The following is a 20,865-nucleotide window of genomic DNA, read 5'->3' as shown; positions in this document are numbered from 1 at the left end:
GGAATTTGTTCATTGAATTCAACATTTTGGGAAACATACATTCGCTTGGTTTTAGGGGTTATAACATTTGCAACCCTTTTTGGTAGGCAAATATCCCATGAATATACATTTAGTGGTTCGTTCAACAAGTTTGTCTTTATGATTTTCTGATAAATGCACAAAGCATTCACAACCAAATATCTTTAAATAATGAACATTAGAGGGGTAACCATGCAACATTTTATAGGGTTTTTTATTATTCAATATTATAGTCGGCAGTTGATTTATAAGATAACAAGTAGTAAGCATACCTTCAAATCAGTATGATTTGCGAACATTCATTTGAAAAAGTAAGACACATATTACTTCAAGCAGATGCATGTTATTTCTTTCAATAATTCCATTTTGCAGAGGAGTTTTTACACATGACATCTGATGAATGATCCCTTGATCCATCAAATATTAAAAAAAAATAATTATTTGTATATTCAGTGCCATTACCAGTTCTAAGAATTTTCACCGTAGTATCAAATTTATTTATTTTATCATAGCATGGAATTCTTTAAAGGCAATGAAGACATCACTCTAATGACATCAAAGTTATATTTATTGATTCTATCATAATTTTGAAATGAGAATCTGGTTTGTTTAGCATACCGATAGACTTCACAAGTTGCAAAGGATGCATCAATATTAGAGACCACATGCTTCAAAATTCTATCAGTTAGGTATCCCAATCTGCAATGTCATGTACTGTCATCGGATTGCACTCTTCCTACAAAAATATTTTTTGAAGCTTGATCCAATAGGTACAACCCATGTGATTGGTTGCCCTCACTAATCTTCTTCCCAGATACCTGAACTTGAAAAATAACTTTGTAGCAGAAAATATAGCCAAGCAATTATAGACTTTTGTGATTTGACTAACTGGCAAAAGGTTCGAAGGGAAAGAAAGAATATATGAAACGTCAAATCATTTGACCTTAGAAAAAAGACTAATATTTCCTACTCCACATACTTGGCCAATAACACTGGACTCTTTGAAGATGTGTGTTCAAAACTTTTGAGTCCTTCACTAATAGCCAGTCATATAATTTGTAGCTCCAGTATCAACAATCTAAGAATGACAATTAGAAGAGGTTCGGTGAGCAGACAAATTACCTTGAGTAGTAGGTGGTATCTTAGATGAAGAAACAATGTTCGCCTTTCTAATGTTTGAACCGAAATTTTTATCCCCCATTTTAGAAAAAGAAAATTATATATTACCTTATTTCAGGCAAAAGAAATGGGCAGCAGTGCTGGTTTGATACCGATGAACCACATTGTAGTAGAAATTGCACGGTCAACTGCTGATCTTGCATTGATAACAAACAACTTCTTGACAAGGTCAATGGTTGAAGTTCAATTGTGGACCTTCAGATGTTTTGAGATGGGGACCTTTTAAAGCAAAGGTCTACTGATGCAAAGCGTTTCGAGAAGCTTTTACGAGATTTAGACAATCATATGCAGCAAGTCATTCGACGCCCATTTATCCAATACTTGACGAGATTTCGGAATCTCTGCAACTTTTGACGATCTCCGGAGCAACACTGTGAGTCTTCATAATCCGTAAGATCTTATTTCCAGTAACACTTCTTTTGCAAACTTGCAAAGAATAGCTCTTTTGAGAATGCCTACAAGAATAACGCTTTTGGCAGCTGCACCTCATATGTTCATCTATGGCTACAAGAATGCCTTGGCAATTGCTGTTGCCACTGATTATACCTTCATTCAGGCTGAGCAAGTGGAGTACCTTAGGGATCCAACCAAGTTTGCAAAAGGTTTGACATCTAAAAGGTTTGACGTCTAAAAGATGTTGGACTTCTAACCCCCAAGGTGAACTAATATTGCAAAGGTATTAACCAATGCAAATCTTTTTGGAGAAGTATTTGCAAGATCTGCCGATGCAAAGCTTTAGGCAGCGGGTGCTATCACCGACGAGCAAAATAACGGATCATAACCACAACAATCGGTTGCTGCAAATAGGAGTGACCGATGCCTGACGAGATCCTTTCTAGAGAGGGAAACTAAGTGTACTTTGCAGAAAGAGAAAAATTTTGAAGACGGATGAATGCTCTAATACCATGTTGAAGAAATTTAATAACAAAAGGCATGAAGAGAAGAAAGAAAACACAATAATTTTATGTGGTTCGGTCTCTTGGACCTACATCCTCGGTTGAAGGGTTGTTCAGTCGTGCTCATTATTTCATTCATCCAGTCTTAAATAGAAGTTTACAAGATAACAACTACAATAAAAACTAATTCCTCACATATCTCTTGAATAAATCACCAACTTATCACTATCACCGACTTATCACTAAGATATTTTTCAAATTTGGTTACCCAAAATAAGGGATATGGATAACTATATTACCATATTGAGCAGCTAGTTGTACAGGGTTATTTCCCTCGATTTCCACTTCCACATGCTTTCTTCATTCAAAAGCAATTGCCGTGCGCACTCCCTTTCCTTCCCGACACAATGCCTCCTTAGAAGGGTCTAAGTGAAGTGATGAAGTTCAGAAAGGCATCACCCTACGACTCTAATGTTATCCCCCACGTGTTGAAAACCAGTCGTCTTCTACTCCGAGATAAGCCCCGAGTCTTTTAAGCTCTGCCATGAATCTGAACATAAGGATGCCTCCAGCCTTACCCCAATGAATTACTAATAACATCAATAAAAGCAGGGGACATCTGCCAAGCTAGAAAATATTTGAAAGGTTGTGGGTTGGGAGTAGGGATTGCTGAGGGGAAATCCAACAAAGGGTAGTGGTCATAAGATGTTTTGGGCAAGAGTTATACTTTGGATTAGGGGTAGGATAGCTCAAATTTAACAAATATTGATTTAAAAGTAATAATAAATGTTAGTCTAAGACTGAATAGGACACGAGACAAAACAAAAAGAAGTGAAGAAGGAGCATATCTCTTGTCATTTGATCGGATTTTGTCATAAACCAAGAACTCGCCCAATTAATGCTAATAGAAAACAAGGAATAAAAATTGGTACATGAATATATGCATCAAGAGCAAGAAAAATTTAAGAATCGTGCCTGATATTCTTAGAAAGAAGTTCCTATTTACTTTGGTTTGTTCTTTGTTCATCTTATTTCTCCATCTTGAAACCTCAATAGAGGGATCTCTATACCTTCTACCTTCTATTTTTCTTTCTAAAATAATTCAATTTAAAACATTTTCATTTCTCACATCTTAGAAGCTTGCTCCCTCTCAGTGACATGGCGTGGTCTCTCTCGGAAAGTATATCTTTTGAACCCAAATATTTTAGAAGATAAATGATGGGTAAATAAAGACTTTTATCCACAAAATAGTAAATCTTGGAAAAGTCTTTTTTATGAACCATTATGATTAAGTACATACCGATCTATTTTAGACAAAGATTTAAAATCTGTGGGGCAGGGTTTGTCTACGGCGTCAACTTTAAAGAATCAAAGTCAGGCACACATCTAAATCATGCTGAAAGATGTCGTTCCAGTATCAAAAACCCTTATGATGACCTAAAAATTTATTTTTACCGTTAATTAAGAAATTTAAAAGTTCCAAAAATAGTGTTGATGAAACATATCTAGAAACTCTTAAATTTTTTGAAAATGTAGTGTCTAGATGATATGTTACCAAATGAACTATATTTAGGACTTAAATTTCCCTCTTTTTTTCAAACATCTCAAGGTCAAGATGATCAAATGTATGGTTTTTCGACGTCGAAATAACCATTGCTAGTTGATTTTTTGGGTGTGCCTTACTTCTACAATATAAGGTGTCAAGCTTATATAATTTTTGTCATCTAAAAATCCCATCTAAATATAGATTTAATAATTACTAGTAAATATAATTTCTAATATCTACCTAAATCTCATAGGGCACAGGTTTTGGTTTGGAAGCATCATAGTTGAACAAAAATAAATCCTGGGACGAGTTTCCTGTTGTTATTTTTGAGAGTTAAACTTGGAAAGACTTGTTCCAATTTTCAAATACGCTATCACCAAATTCCAATTTAATAGGTCATCAATTGCGTCACCACCCACTTAGAGAAAGGCATATTCCTCTCCCCATGTATAAGTTGGGTCTCATTTAGCTGCCAATGAATCTAGGAAAATGGTTTGTATAAGGTATCAATTTTACATGGGATTGTATTCCATGAGACCTTTTAAAAAAGGTCTCAATTACTATTCGCTATTAAATGTTAAATTGGATGGCATCACAAAGTTTGAGAATCCATTTCTTGTTTTTTCATAACTTTGAATCTAGTTAATTACGCACTTACAACCATTCAATTTGAAATATGATAGACAAGAGTGATTGTGACCTCTTTGTATTAAAAGTAAATGGTCTTTGCTTTGTATTTTTTATATTTTAATAAGTAAAGTACACCTTAAAAATTCTTTGGGAAAATTTTGCTTTGATATTGTAAAACCCTCTAATTGATCATCTTGACCTCAAGACATATAAAAAAAATTCAACATCTAAAATTAGCGTATCTTGTGATATATTATATGAGGGATTGTCTTCAAAGAAACTATTTATCTTTTGTATATAGAGGTTACAATCATTTCCATTCGTTAGGTATAAACTTGAATGGCTTGGGGTGAGATACGAAGTCTGAGAATTTTTTTTTAGAATTTTGTGTCTATTCAATGATATTCTTACAACCGCTCATTTTGAATTTTCAGTGATAAGAATCATTGTCACCTCTTTGTACAAAAGATAAATGATTCTTTTATTCACAATCCTATAGGATTGTTTGTTTACATAAATTTAACTTGTTTATAAATATGCTTATTTGGAGGTATAATTTTCATAATTAAGAATGAAAATAGATTTTTAGGTTATGTTAAGGATTTCCGGTATCAAAACTATATCTTTAGGTAGGATTTGGAGGCGCGTCTCTATTGGAAGAATTTGGAGGTGTCTCTCTCTTTGTTCATTCAATATTGACGCCTTATATAAACGCTGTCCTAAATCTACTAGTCATACAAAATATCGGAAACATTAAGAGGAGTAACAAATTACAAGTGTGGTATTTGCACGGCCTGATGTAAACAAGAAAATGGGTGAATTGGTGAACACCTAATTGCCAAACTATTAGGAAAATTTTATACAAGGTGTCAACGTGTAGTATAGAAGTAAGATGCAATCTAAAAACCTCAACGAAAAAGACTGCTCTATCACCAATAAACCCTACAATCGATCATCTCAAACGCGGTATGAGTGTGAAAATGAAAAAGGATTTCAAGCTTTAGAAATATTGCATCTTGTGATGTTTATCTTAAAGAAAAAGTTGTTATAAGGGCGAAGCCATAAACAATCAAATTTAGGCGCACCTCAAAATTTCACTAAAAGAAGTTGTTTCGATGCTAAAAAATCTTCAAATTGATCATATTGACCTCAAGATGTATAGACATGAAAAAATGGATTTCAAGCCTTGGACATAGTGCATCTTATAATGCACTTTCGCACCGTCAATTTTAAAGTTTTTCAAGTGTTCACAAATCTACACTATCTTTGAAGCTTTAAAGTTTAAACTGTATAATTATCACAAGCAGCGAGTAGGTTGATGCTAGGGCCATGTGCATGTCAAGGACGCGCAATACGTGTGATGCTATGGTTGACGTCAGCAATCACGGTTCTTGACGTCAATTCGGGGGATGTTAGTGTTTTTATATTAATAAAATGGTACGGATGGTCGGATCCCTTTTTTTCGTTTGAACTAGAACGGCGTGGCTGATACCCGATTTGGATCACTCGATTCCGGATCGCATCGACGATTTTTAAACTATTGCTTTAAACTGTATAATTATCACAAATATTTCTAGTATTGAAATAACATCTTTTAACCCGATTTGAAAGTGTTCCTTCCTTTAATTATTTAGGCCTCGGCCTTATATAAATTACACCCTTATTGAATTGTTCATTTTTGAGATATTTAAGTGTTCATAAAAATACACAAGATCTATACTATGTTTGAAGCTTTAAAGTTTTATAATTAAATATGGAAATAAATTTCATACCATCAATCTAAGGGTGGCAATGGGCTCGGACCTATTCCGGGTCCGCTTATGGATCCAAAACTTGGACCCAAGGGGTCGGGTCTGGGTTCGATAATATTTTTGGATCCCAATATATGAAATATATTTAACCAATACATATATACTTTAATCTTTGGGTAGAGTTCAGGTCCCACAATATATTTTTGGGTTCAGTCCAGGTCCAGCGGGCTGGATTGGACCTGACCCGTTGCCGTCCCTACCGTTGTTTACTCAAACAACAACTCTTGGCATCATTAGAGGGGACTTTAATTGTTACCAAAGATATTCTACTCCCTCAAGAGTATACTGTTCATTTACTCCCTCAAGTAAAACCTCACTTAAAATTAGTTTTAGGACCCCAAATTTGGGAATATAACCAATGTTATTAAATTTGCTTCGCTAAGACTGAAGAGGCCGAAGCCTTCAAATGTTAAGCATAAACTGAAGCGAAGAGAAGTGTGGTGTGCTGCTCCGTGTTGCTGCAGTCTGCTTCGGGTATGCTTCGGTGAGAAAATAAATACCTATATAAAAGCATCTTTTTAATTTTTTTAATTTTTTCTATTATTTTATAGATTTTATATATAAATATTTAATTTATTTACATTAAATTTTTAAAAAAATTTGAGGCCTTCTCTGGATTGGGCGAAGCAACAAATTGCTTCATTTTTCTCATCAAACCAAAAAAGACTTCGAAACGATTCTGACAACATTGTATATAACCCTTTAATACATATATTAACAACAAATATTAAATATTTCTTAATTGTACCCTCTAAGCCGTCAAAAAAAATAATGTGTTAATATTGAATAAAAATCATCCCATTTTAGAGGGTAGATCTAACTGTTCGAAAACTCAAATTTCTTGTGATTACTAAAGTTTGATATCAAAACAAAATCCTCCTAGAGAAGCATCGTGTACATGCTCTTGATGCGTCCACATCAGTGTTTAAAAAAACGCCGAGTCGAATCGGACTCGCCCGGTTCGACTCGGGAATCGCCATGGACGGTTCGAATCGGTGAAAAAAACGAGAATCGTTCGGTTCTAGAGAGAACCGGACGATTCTGCACGTTGACCCGATTCACTGTACGGAATCGGCGAGTCCCGTACAGTGAATCGGCGAGTCCCGTACGGAATAACATAATATTTTTTTTTTTTTTGTAATCCATGATAGAATTTTTTGTAATCCATGATCGAATTTTTTGTAATCCATGATCGAAATGTTTGTTTTTTTTTCTTGTAATCCATGATTGAATTTTTTTTTTTTTTTTTGTAACCCATGATAGAATTTTTTGTAATCCATAATTGAATGTTTTGTAATCCATGATCGAAATGTTTGTTTTTTTTTTTGTAATCCATGATCGAAATTTTTGTTTTTTTTTTTGTAATCCATGATCGAATTTTTTGTTTTTTGTTTTTTTTGTAACCCATGATAGAGTTTTTTGTAATCCATGATTGAATTTTTTGTAATCCATGATCGAATTCTTTTTTTCTTTTTTTGTAATCCACGATCGAATGTTTTGTTTTTTTTTGTTTGTTTTTTTTTGTAATCCATGATCGAATTTTATGTAATCCATGATCGAATTTTATGTAATCCATGATCGAATTTTTTGTAATCCATGATAAACTTTTTTGTAATCCATGATCGAATTTTTTGTAATCCATTATCAAAATGTTTGTTTTTTTTTCTTGTAATCCATGATCGAATTTTTTGTTTTTTGTAACCCATGATAGAATTTTTTGTAATCCATGATTGAATTTTTTGTAATCCATGATCGAATTGTTTTTTTCTTTTTTTTTAATCCACGATGAAATTTTTTGTTTTTTTATGTTTTTTTTTTTTTGTAATCCATGATCGAATTTTATGTAATTCATGATCGAATTTTTTGTAATCCGTGATCGAATTTTTTGTAATCCATGATCGAATTTTTTGTAATCCATGATTGAATTTTTTGAAAATTTGTGATTTTTTTTTTTAATCCATGATCGAATTTTTTTTGGTATTCCATGATAGAATTTTTTGAAAATTTGTGCTTTTTTTTTTTTAATCCATGATCGAATTTTTTTTTGTAATCCATGATAGAATTTTTTGAAAATTTGTGATTTTTTTTTTTTAATCCATGATCGATATTTTTGAAAATTTGTTTTTTTTTTTTTTAATCCATATTATTCAAAGAGAAAATGAGAGAGATGATGATGCTGAGGCCACCCTATCCCAGCCATATTATTTACATATCGAGTCCTAACAACAACAATGTAGGGATGAGCACGACAGTGTAGGTGAGCATGAAGGATGGACAAGCTTCAGGGATTTTGGATCGGGAACACAACAAAACACTAACACTCAGGGAATTGGGAATAGTCAGACGCCTGCTAATGTCGATGATTCGTTTTTAGATCGAATCAATGAATTGTTAGACGAATTCAATCAATGGCACCAGCGTGACCAAGAAGAAGAATGACGTCGTCTGTCATTTTATTTTTAGATCATATGTTATTAATTTTATGGTTTATTGTAGTCCATGTATGTTGATATACTTATTTCATGATAATTCTATGTTTATCCTTTTGTGTGTTGTAAATTAAATGCTGAATGGCGATTAACATATCAATATTCGCATATTCATTCAAAAACATGAAAATTCTTAATGGAGTACTTTCATTTTTTATTGAATTATTAAAAAATAATATTTATAATGAATTTTAATAATTTTTTCGAATTTTTTTTTAAGCTTTATTCTTACCGATCCACTCGATTTTCGATCCGAATAGCCGATTTTTCGATCCGGATCGATTTTTTGGTGCCTGATCCGGGTCATCGATCCGTTTTTTAAACCATCGGTCCACATTATACGAACCTCTTTGGATAACTTCAAATAATATTTGTTTTATTTGTTTTTTATTTCTCTCTCTACATTTTCGAGGGATGGCGGCTAGCACCATTTAAAAAGCGTGACATCGTGGGTAAGGAGAGCAGGTGAGATAGAGAGAGGGGATGGGTTTTTTTCATTTTTTATTTCTCTCTGTACATTTTCGCTGGACGGCGGCTAGCACCATTTAAAAAGCGTGGCACCATGGCAAAACAAAGCTAAGGAGAGCAGGTCGCAGAGAGAGGATGGGTTGGAGAGGTATTTTAGGGTTTGAGTATGGTGTGGTGCAGGCACCCCTTGGTCCCGATATCTCGGGCCCTGAACTCGTTGCAGCGGTCGCAAACGCTGGCGCCCTTGGTTTTCTCAGAGCTCCAGATTGGGTATTTAATGCTCTCTCTCTCCCTCTGAGAACTCTTTCTTTCCTTCACTTGAAGCTCTGATTTTTGTTTATTCATCTGATCTCTCTAGAATGCAGTGGTTTTAAAATAAGTAATTAAGTCAGTTAGGAAGCAAAATTTGAATATTCATATTGAAGGTAAACATTTAGATTTGTCATGTGAGTGGGAAGTAATTTGTTTAGCTAAATCTCTGTGAATTGCTGCCTTAGCCCATAGTTTTGTGTACTCCTTTGGTTAAGAGGGCTAATATCAATTTTCTAAGCTACTGTTTGTTACTTAAAGCTATATTTTCTTTTGGTTTTGCCGCCATATTTATGGAGCTATACATTTATGTTTAATGCATCATATTCCATGGTTTTTTTACTCCAAAAATAAGAACTTTTAACGAGAGGATTTGAAACAGCGTTTTCTGTATGTTTATTCATTTGCTCAACTGTTGTTAAGTATCGATTGAGGTGCAGCTCCGGGTTTCGTTGCTTCCCTTCTGATTTGATCTCAATTTGTGGCGAAGAAGCGTTCTGCTTGTGTTGGCTTGCGTCATGCTGTCCGGCCTCTTTATTTAGTTAGGGTTTACTTTTCTTTTTAGGTGTTTAGGGTTTATTTTTGGGAAACAACATGGTTTGATTGGTCTTTAAATTTTATAGAGATTTTTGGGATAGCTCGGTGATTTAGTATTGCTGATATTTTAAGGACAATTGTGTCTTTTTATTGTTTTGTCTATACATGTATGATCTGATTTCGAGGAAAGAAATATGCAAGGTTAATTAGTTTTGATACTTGTCAAAGGATTTTTTTTTTATTTTTTTTTTTAAGGTGGATCCAACATATCTCTCAATCTTTGATTTTTATTTTTCTTTTTCTTTTTCCTTTCTCTCTTTGTGTGCTTTCTCCCTTCCCGCTGCCTTCAGAGTTATTATAGTCTTGATATACGCGCAGCATGATGCCATCTAAAACATCTACAATTCCATTTTTTGAGCACGTGGATCAAATATTGGATATAAATTCCAATAAAGCTTGACAGAAAACCTGGAATATTAATGCAACAACTGAGACAAGAAGTACTCTGCATATTAATGCAACATGCCGGACAAGAATACAAAAAGGAAGAGGTTGAAAAATAAACCTCTAACCCAAGCATTTAACAGCAAGCTCCTGAAATTGAAATAGCTTTTGGTACGAAGTAAAAGTGTTGGTCAGCAACAGAGATTTGACATTGTAGTCTACTTCCCATGATTACATAGATTTGTTGGCATATCACAACTTTGTGGGATTAAAATCAACAGCAAAAGGATGATGATTTCTTGTTGCAATATGAAATTTTTAGAACGTCTTAACCTTGAGGGCAACCTCCTCCCAACCCCATGTACATGTACATGTACATGTACTTCTTAGGAAAGTATATGTTTAGTTTGGTCTTCAAATTTTGTATAGTTAGGGGTATTTAGATCATATTGTAGATATTTGCAATTGTGCCTTTTTATTGTTAGAGATCATCGCCGACTCCTTGGTGAATAGGAGTCCTAATTGGATTGGGTTATGTCTTGTTTTAGTTGATTAGGATTATATTGAGCACTCCGTGATTATCCTTATAGGGCTGAGTTAGCATGATAGGAGTTAAAGTCCTTTTAGAATTAGAATATGAATTTTATAAAGGTAGCGTAAAAAGCATTAGCCGTGAGGTTTGTAGGGGCAATACGTGAGGCCTTGGAAGGCATTAGTGAGGTTTGTAGGGGCAATACGTGAGGCCTTGTAGGGGGGGGTAAGAGAGAGAGACGTGAGTTGTATAGAGAGTAGTAGAGAGACTTGAGTGTTTTTGTGTGCTTTTTTTTTTGTTGATAATGAAGGAAATTGTTTTTTCTCTCTAGATTTGGTGTACGCATGTGCATGTCGTTTCTGTTGCGTGCTTGATATTGTTTTTGTGTTTCTAGTTGTGCATGGGGTGCTTGTTGTGAGCGTGAATTTTTCGCTGGGCAACTCAACAAGTGGTATCAAAGTGAGCTCGATTGTGGGTGCTCAAGAAAGATTGGGGCATCAGAACTGAAGGAAACACCGTTGACATTGCAGACAATGGGAACTTGCTGGTAACTACAACTACATCGATTAACCATCCTGCATGGAATTGTATTTGAGAGGGCAAGATCTCTAGGGGATGCTGAACGCAGCGATATTGTTGCACTATTGGAAGAAGTTGTGGATGGAGAAGCCTTGTGGAAGCAGAAGATCTGAGCGGGAAAGACGTTGTATGTGCTGAAATTTTTGATCCAGAAGGAGCTCAAAAAACACAAAAAGGAAGCATGGGATGTCCTCTCGTCTTTGTTCTCTCGAGCAAACAATGCCTTGTAAGTGAAGAACCTATGCAATGAAATCTCAGAACTTGATGAGGAGTCTAGTATCAACAAGAAGCATATTCAGAGATTGATTATCCGTGGGCTTAAACCAGAGTTTGATGGGTTCTTAACTGCAGTGTGAGGATGACCCACATGGCCCATGCTGACGAGTTGGAGAACTTGTTGGTTAATCAGGACTTTTGCTGTAGGTCAACATGAAATCCAAAAGTTCAACTTGGACTATTAGTTCCCATAAGCTTTGAATGATGGGAAAGAAAATCCCAACGAAAGTTAATTTCCAGAATTGGGAGTGGGAATATACTTAGGAACATGTGCGTGTTTTTGGTTGGAAATTGGGTAGCTTCTAAAAAGCATTGAAAATGTGAAAGCAACATGCGTAATGGGTTAGGGTGTACCATTTTGGACTCAAATTATGTACTTTCTTTTAAAACTACAACAATTTGCTTGTAGCTTTTGGTAGAGCTTGGCTCCCACCTTTTCTCTCTTTACATTCTCTCTTCATGGTTGTTTTCTCTCAATAAGTTGTTGTACCTCCATAGCTTAGCCGCATCATTTGGTATCAGAGCATGAGTTTAGGCTTGGGTATGGTGTTATCTCCATTAGCACATCATTTTCTGTGGCGGCAAGAAGGAAGAGAGGTGGTTGTGGCAACTACCAAGTGAATAATGTAAGATATGAAGAGTTGGAGGCACTTCATAGGCAAGTTGAGCAGTTTACCTTGCGATTCGAGCGGCAAGAGGCTCAAAGTGAACATGAACTCAGCCAGGAATATTCAAGTGATGAGTTGAATGTAAATCCCTTTGCCAATTGGCGTCGACAAAGGAATGACCATGAAACCAGGCCCATGCTTGTGAAGGACTCTATCAAACTTGAATTACCGGAGTTCCATGGTGCCATTGAGAAGTACTTTGATTACAAGGAAACACCGTAGGAGCTCCATGTGAACTCGTTGCATTTAGGCTTTGGGTATATGTTTTGGTATCGTGGGACAAAGTCCAGCAGATGCGCCAAAAAAGAGGAAAGCCTAAGATTTTATCTTGGGAAAAAATGAAATCGAGGTTGAAGGAGAAATTTCTACCAATTGATTACACTCAAATGTTCTTTTCACAATTCAATAATCTTCGACAAGAAACAAAGAGTGCGGCTGAATACACCAAGGAATTTTACAAACTAATAGCGCGAAATGACATCCAAGAAACCGAGGAACAACTTGTTTCAAGGTATGTTGGTGGATAGCGGTTGGCGATTTGTAATGAAGTAGAGATGCACCAATTATGGAAAATCAATGACGACTATCAACTAGCGTTGAAGGTTGAGGTGAAACTTTCTTGTGGCAGTGCACGAAAGTATGTTGAGGTACGTAGTTTCTACCCATCTTCAAAGGGTGAAACTTCCAATGGAGGAAACACCAATAAGGATCTTCCAAAGAACTCCACAATTGGCTGAGGTGGGTCGGCCCAAGTGGGAAGGTAGTCTAGGCAAGTTAACTAGCCTCTTACTTGCTTCAGATGTGGCCAAACTGGACGCATAGCAAGTGAGTATCTGCGACGACAAGTGGACACTCGTGTCAACATCATGGAAGAGAGATGAGGAAGAGTTTGTAGAGGATACCGCAGAGTCCACCTATGATGAGGAGACAAATTGGGTGTAGGAAGAGATCAAACCTGAGGCTGGAGAGAGCTTGGTGATTCGCTGAGCTTTAACTACTCCAAAGGTGGACTCCGTCGAGGATTAGCTGAGATCCAATATCTTCAAAACTTGTTACAAATGAGGTGGCACAGTGTGCGCCATTGTTGTTGATGGAGGAAGTTGTGAGAATATTGTCTCGCAAGAAATGGTGGAAAATTCAAGCAAAAAATCGAACCATAGCCAAAACCCTATTGAACTGCATGGTTCAAGAAAGGAAATGAGGTAAAAGTGACTAAATGCTTCTTAGATTTCTTATTTTTATTTTGATAAGTGCGTAGATTTTTTTTTTCATTGGGTAAAAATTACAAAGATGTGGTGTCGTTCCAATGGATGTATGTCACTTACTTCTTGGGAGGCCATGGTAGTTTGACAAGCGAGTCATACATGATGGCCGCAAAAACACCTGCACATTCCGGATGGGTAATTTGGAGGTTATGCTTTTGCCTAGCAAGAAAGAGAGTTCGCCTACATCTATCCAAGATGAGGGTACTAACTTCCTTACCTTGTTTAAGCTTGTGAAAGAAAGTGAGAGTGGAGTCATGTTTGCGTTGGTTGCAAAAGAAGAGGTGAGACCCACGAGTGTACCTAGTGAGTTGAAACCCCCTTTGGAGGAGTTCAAGGACATCACCCCCGATGATCTACTAAATGGGCTACCCCCATTAAGGGATATTCAACATCAAATTGATTTGTTACCCGGTGTTAACATGTCGAACAAAGCTCACTACCATATGAGCCCAAAAGAGTGTGAGGAACTCTATCAGCAAGTTGTAGAGCTACTGAACAAGGAGTTTATCTGGGAAAGCATGAGTCCATGTGCGGTGCCGGCATTGAAGGATGGCAAATGACACATGTGCATTGGTAGTTGTTCTATCAATGGAATCACTATCAAATACTGGTTCCCAATTCCAAGGTTAGATGATATGTTGGATATGTTGGGAGGTGCCCAAGTGTTTTTGAAAATTAATCTAAGAAATGGGTATCACCAAATTCAAATTAAGTCGGGTGATGAATGAAAAACCGCATTCAAAACTTGTGAGGGTCTATACGAGTGGTTTGTCATGCCATTTAGTCTCACCAATGCTCCTACCGCTTTCATTTGTTTGATGCACCCAGGTTCTTCGTCCATTTATTGGCAAATTCGTTTTGTGTATTTTGCTGATATCCTTGTGTACAATCATGACCCAAAAGAGCATATTGAGTACTTAAGGGTTGTGTTAACCTCCCTAAGGAGTGAAAAGCTTTATATTCAAATGAAAAATGCTCTTTCTTGACAAGTTGCCTAGTTTTTCTAGGCTTTGTTTTGTCGTATATAGGTGTATGTGTGGATGAAAGTAAAGTGAAGGCTATCCAAGAATGGCATACACCTCATAGCATCCATGATGTATGAAGTTTTCATGGATTGGCTTCATTTTATCGGTGGTTTATCAAGAATTTTAGCATCATCTCAGCGCCCTTGACTGATTGCATGAAGAAGGGAGAATTCCAGTGGTCGTCATCCGCCGAGAAGAGCTTTCAACTTGTCAAAGAAACGCTCTCAATTGCGCTTGTGCTTCCGCTACCCAACTTTGATAAGGTGTTTAAGTTAGATTGTGATGCGTCAAAAGTTTGCATTGCTGGAGTGCTCAGCCAAGAAGGGCATCCAATAGCCTTTTTTAGCGAAAACTCAATGAGGCTAGGCGGAACTACTCAACATATGAGTTGGAATTCGATGTCGTTGTGCAAGCCCTTTGGCTTTGGCGACACTATCTCATTCAAAAGGGGTTCATCTTGAACTCGGACCATGAGGTATTCAAGTACATCAATAATCAAATTAGCCTTAGTGGGAGGCATGCTAAGTGGGTGGCATTTTTGCAAGAGTTCAGTTTTGTATTAAAGCACAAAAGTGAGTGACTTAAGCAAGTGGCAAATGCACTTAGTAGACGTGCTATGCTACTAAACACTTTGAGTGCATGTGTCCTTGCCTTTGAGGAAATAAAAGGGATATATGAAGATGACCTAGATAAATCATGTAACGAAGGCAAGCAAGGGAACTTCCTACTCCATGATGGATTCCTCTTTCAAGGGGTTCAATTGCTTATACCCAAATGCTCTTTACAAGAGGGCATCATCAATGAGCTGCATGCCGGTGGTTTGGGTGGGCACTTTGGTTGTGACAAAACCATGTCCTTAGTGGAGGAGAAGTATTATTGGTTGAGAATTGATCAAGACGTGAATCACTATTTGAGGCAATGCCAACTTTGCGAAGTTTCAAAGGGTCGTGCTCAAAATACGAGACTTTACACTCCCTTACCAGTTCCAAAATGTCTATGGGAGGATATAAGCATGAATTTTGTGTTTGGTTTACCAAGGACCCAAAGAGGCATGGATTCAACCTTTGTGGTTGTTGACCAGTTCTCTAACATTGCCTATTTTATCCCATGTAAGAAAACAATGGATGCCTCATGTCTTGCTAATTTCTCCTTCTGAGAAGTAGTTAAGCATCATGGCATTCGCAAATCAATTACATTTGAATGTGACACCAAAATTTTCAGCCACATTTGGAGAGCCTCATGGAAAAGACTTGGAACTAATTTACATTACCTCAAACGGATGGTCAAGTGAATCAAACACTTGGTAATCTTCTCTGAAACTTGTTGGGAAAGAGACCAAAACAATGGGATTTAGTAATTGCTCACGTTGAGCTTGCTTACAACTCAATGGTGAATCGATCGACCGGAAAGAGTCCCTTTGAGGTGATTTATGTACGCATTCCTTCTCACTACCTCAATCTTGTCCGTTTGCCAGATTCAGCTCAGCCAAACAAAGTGTTGGATGACTTTGCTGAATCTATGATAAAAATCCGTAAAGATGTTCACCAAAGGCTTGAAGCAAGTAATGCAAAGTAAAAAGAAATGGCTGACACCCATCGGCACAAAAAGGTCTTCAATAAAGGAGATTTTGTGTGGGCATACCTATGGAAAGAAAGATTTCCAGCAGGAGCCTACCACAAGCTCAAAGAAAAGAAGGTTGGACCATGTCGCATACTTGAGCGGATCAAGGATAACTCTTAGAAGATTGAACTTCCACCGCATATCCGTGCTTACCCCACATTCAATGTGCCAGATCTCACCGAGTATAAGGTCAACATGAGACCCAAAAGTCCAACTTGGACTACTAGTTTCAATAAGCTTTGAATGGGGGGAAGAGAGTCGCAATGAAAGTTAATTTCCAAAATTAGGAGTGGGCATATACGTAGGAACTTGTGAGTTTTTTGGTAGGAAATTGGGTAACTTTTAACGAGCATTGAAAATGTGAAAGCAACATGCATAAAGGGTTAGGGTGTGCCATTTTGAACTCAGATTGTGAATTTTTTTTTTTTAAAATACAATAGTTTGCTTGTAGCTTTTGGTAGAGCTTGACTCCCACCCATTTTCTCTCTTTGTGCTTGTTTTCTCTCACTAAGTTGTACTTTTATAGCTTAGCTAGATCAACTTTCTAGCAAGACAGGTGGCAAGGCTCTTTGTAAAGGAGCGAAGAGGCTTTGCAGCAACCCATGGGCGGCAGGGGAGGAAAAATAAAAATTAGCCCCTGAAGTCAGACCCTTGTGAGAAGGAAGGTAGTAGCAATGGTTCACAGGATAGGCAACAACAAAAAACTTGTTATCATTGTGGAAAGCCAGGCCAATTTGTGAAACAATACAAAATGCTGAGGAAGACAGAGAACGTGAACGCTGTGACAGATACACTGCTAGAGTTGCAGGGCAACAATGGTGACTGGGATGCACGAGAGGGGTTTGCGCAAGTTATGGACAAAACCTCGATCAAAGTTCACCATGATGGGGAGAATTCTCTCTCTCTCACCAGGTTGACATGGACGCAACCAAGCCTTGTGCAAAAGAGGTTGTTGACTACTTGTTTGATTGGCTAATGGACTCTGGCTGTTCACACCACATGGCAAGCAACCTCAAGAAGTTCGTGTGGCTACGGAAGTTTGAGGCAATCATGCAATAGTAATGGTGGATAATTCAGTGCATCTGATTGTAAATGTGGGTGATGTGCATGTTTGTCGATGGAGTAACAGTGGAGGACTATCCTAGAGGACATGTATCATGTTCTAGGTATGGCAAAGAATTTGGTTTTGGTTCCACAGATTACAATTGCAGGAACTGTGTCTTTGGACCTGATGATGTCAAAGTGTTCGAGAAGGTGAAGATAGAGGGAGATCGGATCATGCACAGGTATCAGATGGAGGAAATTTATGTTCTATCTATAGGGATTGCATATGTTGATAAAACTCGCAGGAGCGATATGCTGATTTATGGCATGCATGTCTTGCTCGTGAGGGGTATTCCACACCTAGAAGATTGGTGTCAAATGGTATGTGTAGGTTGTCAGTACAAAAAAGCACATCAACAACCATTTACTCCAACAAACTTCTTTCCAAACGTGCCATTGGAGATGCTCCACTCCAAACTTTGCAAGGTACCATTGGAGATGGTCCACTCCGAACTTTGCGAACTGATGGAGCTTCAGTCTATTGTAGAGGTATTGTAGGTGATGTCAAAGGTAACAGGATCATAGTTGATGCTGCAACATGAGGAGCGACAATTGTACCCATGTCATTGTGATGAGGTGAAGCATGTTGCTGAGGGATGAGTTGAGAAGTTCAGAGGCCGACTTGGCACCACGAGTAGTAAGCCAGCGCTGAGGGGAAGTGTTAGAGATCGCTGACTCCCTAGTGAATAAGACTCCTAATTGGATTGGGTTCTATCTTGTTTTAGTTGATTAGGATTATATACGGCACTCCTATGACTATCATATTATACATAGGTTTGCGTTGCATGATAGGAGTTAAAGTCCTTTTAGGATTAGAATGTGAGTTTTATTAGAGGTAGCGTGAAAGGCATTAGCTGTGAGGTCTATAGGGGCATTAGCATGAGGCCTTGGAAGGCATTAGTTAGGGGCATTGTAAAGAGAGAAAGAGAGATGCATCAGACGCGAGTTGTAGAGAGTGAGAGAGAGTAGTAGAAAGGCTTAAGCATTTATTTTTTCTGTTTTTTTGTCAATAAATCAAGGAAATAGTTTTTTCTCTCTAGATTGGTGTGTGCATGGTTTCTTGTGTGTGGGATATTGTTTGTGTGTTTTTTATTGTGTACGGGATGCTTGTTGTGAGCATGAATTTTTTGTTGCATGACTCAACATTTATTTGTAGATATTTTTGGAAGTTTACGGTTTATTTATTAATAAATATATGATCTATTGTAAAGAAAGTGAGTTGAGAAGATTATATATATATATATATATATATATAGTGGTTTGCATAAGGTTGCAACCTTGAACAATCCAATTAAGGTGCACCACTAAATTTTATCATAAATATAATTTTGACATAAAAAATTCTTACGATGGCTTGAGAATCTATTTTCATCTCTAATTATAAACTTTTAAACTCTAAAAAAAGGATCAAATCAAGTAGATCTAAAAACACTTGAAAATATTGAAAATGGACGGTTCAGATAATGTGTTGCAAGATACACTCTTTCACGGACTCAAAATCTTTTTATCTTTGCATATTCATATATATCAATGTTGAGATGATCAATTAGAGGGTTTTCCAACGTCCAAACAACCCTTTATGATGGATTTTTAGATGCATCTTTGATTCTACATTTTAAGGTTGCAACGTTATATAAACGTTTTCCATATATATATATATAGATATATATATATATATATATATATATATATATATATATATCTATATATATATATATATTTTTTTTTTTTTTTCAAGACTCGTTTTGGGTTGGATTCCCTCATGGGTTTTGAGAGAAAATACGTTCACAATCTTTTATTTTTATTTCCTGCTTTCTCCCTTCATGCTACATCAGTTTTGGCCTCTAACTCGAGTGATTGTAAAACCCAATTGCATATCTAGAGATGTCTGAGTGGGCTAGCTATTGTCTTAAAGACAAGGAGCTGAACTTGCCTATGTCCAATTAAATCATTTACTTGATTCTGCCAAAAAGAGAAGACAACTGTCTCCAATAAACATTTATTACTTAAATCTCTTCATCTTTAAGCTGCGTTGTTGTCATGAGATGCTCTAAGAAAGTTCTTTGCTTTGTACTTTTAATTGTTAGATGTTTTTCACTTTGAAGATTGAATTTATGTTTCATCCTCTTATAAACCTTATTTTAACCATGATGTAAGTCTTGACATCCAAAATCTTTTCAAAAAATAATTCTCGAAGTTCATCCAGGGTTTTGCTAAATTTCCATGACATATCAATAAACTTTGACCTTTCAAGAGAAGGCAAACATGATAAAAAAAAATCATTTAAGAGAAATAACACCAAGTTTACCCTCAAAAATAGAGCTCTTTGTGTAAAGGTTCAACTAAAAGGATCCCTCCAATGAAGGGATCAATAATTCAAAGCAAACCCAAATCACAAACTGGAGAATGTCTTATGAAATAAAAAAGTTCAAAAAAATCGCAGTTCAAATATCTGCCAAATCGTAATACATGAGCCCAATAATAAGAGTTACAAAATGGTAAATTGCCCAATTATTAAGAGAATATTAACAAAGACCAAATCAATCAAAGACTATCTAAGTAAGAAGACTTCCTGTGCATAATTATCAATTCAGTAGCCCAAAAGAACAGACCATGAGAGTTTATTATAATAACATATCAGAAGGACAACAAAAAACTTAACAGAAGATTTCAGCAGTCCTTTATTAAAATAATTGATAAAAAAATCAATTTCCATAAGAACCACTGCATCTCATAACAAAAATAAATACATTCTTAACACCAGATGTTTCTATAGAAAGCCCAAACAAAAGAAGGATTCATGCATAAGCCCCCTTGCCGATCATGCATCAAAAGAAGGATTCATAAAGAAACCACAGCCATACTCAAGAAAGCATGTAAATGAAATAAACAGCCCTTCCCAAGGGACTATGCATCAAAAGACTGTAATGCTAGCCCACTAACCAAGAAAACAGCACAGCTGACCACAATCCTTTACTGACTTTCTTCATTTCAGAATAAGTAAAACATAATGCATCAAAAGACAGAAACCCAAGTCCATAAAAACTTTTAAATAGTACAGCAAAAGCAAAATCGACACAAAAAAGAGAACCAGATCAACAATTGCCTAAAAAAGAAAGTTAATGAACAACATCAATCAAGAAAACAACCACCCATGAAATCCATGTTCAAGAATAGGAAAATAACAACCAGAAAAATAGATCATTGGATCACAAGATCCACCAAAACAAAACACCATAGCAAGAATTCAAATGTAAATCACCAGGGAAACTAAAAAGAACAAGGGAACAGATGAGAGAAGAGGGTTTTTCACCAGAATGAGATCACACAATCAACCCTGACGAATTAAGCATCCCAATTCTTGATCTCCTCCTGAGTATTGTCCTCTGCGACTTTTAGGGCACCTGCAATACTCTGTAAACTTGGCAAATATCTTTCTTCCAATATTGGGAAAAGGTACGCCATTATC

At 36.5% G+C, this 20,865-nt stretch overlaps 1 protein-coding gene across 2 annotated transcripts in view; it reads left to right on the top strand.

Annotated features, from left to right (window-relative positions):
• Nucleotides 1-20,865, top strand: part of LOC18443002 (Aldolase-type TIM barrel family protein) — a 39,339-nt gene that overhangs the window by 2,216 nt on the left and 16,258 nt on the right. Inside the window, exon 1 of one of the 2 annotated variants that reach the window (XM_011628240.3) lies at nt 9,033-9,307. The exons of the other annotated variant lie outside the window; for it this stretch is intronic. Coding sequence (XP_011626542.1) covers nt 9,173-9,307 — 135 coding nt within the window. The 5' untranslated portion in view covers nt 9,033-9,172. Of the gene's footprint in view, nt 1-9,032; nt 9,308-20,865 lie in introns of those variants that run through there. 2 annotated transcript variants of the gene reach the window in all.

Source organism: Amborella trichopoda, chromosome 4, assembly GCF_054954075.1.
Source record: "Amborella trichopoda isolate Santa Cruz 75 chromosome 4, AtrichopodaSantaCruz75HAP2 v2.0, whole genome shotgun sequence".
Lineage (NCBI taxonomy): Eukaryota > Viridiplantae > Streptophyta > Magnoliopsida > Amborellales > Amborellaceae > Amborella > Amborella trichopoda.
Note: the sequence above shows the minus strand (reverse complement) of the source record. Positions and strands in the feature narration are given on the sequence as shown.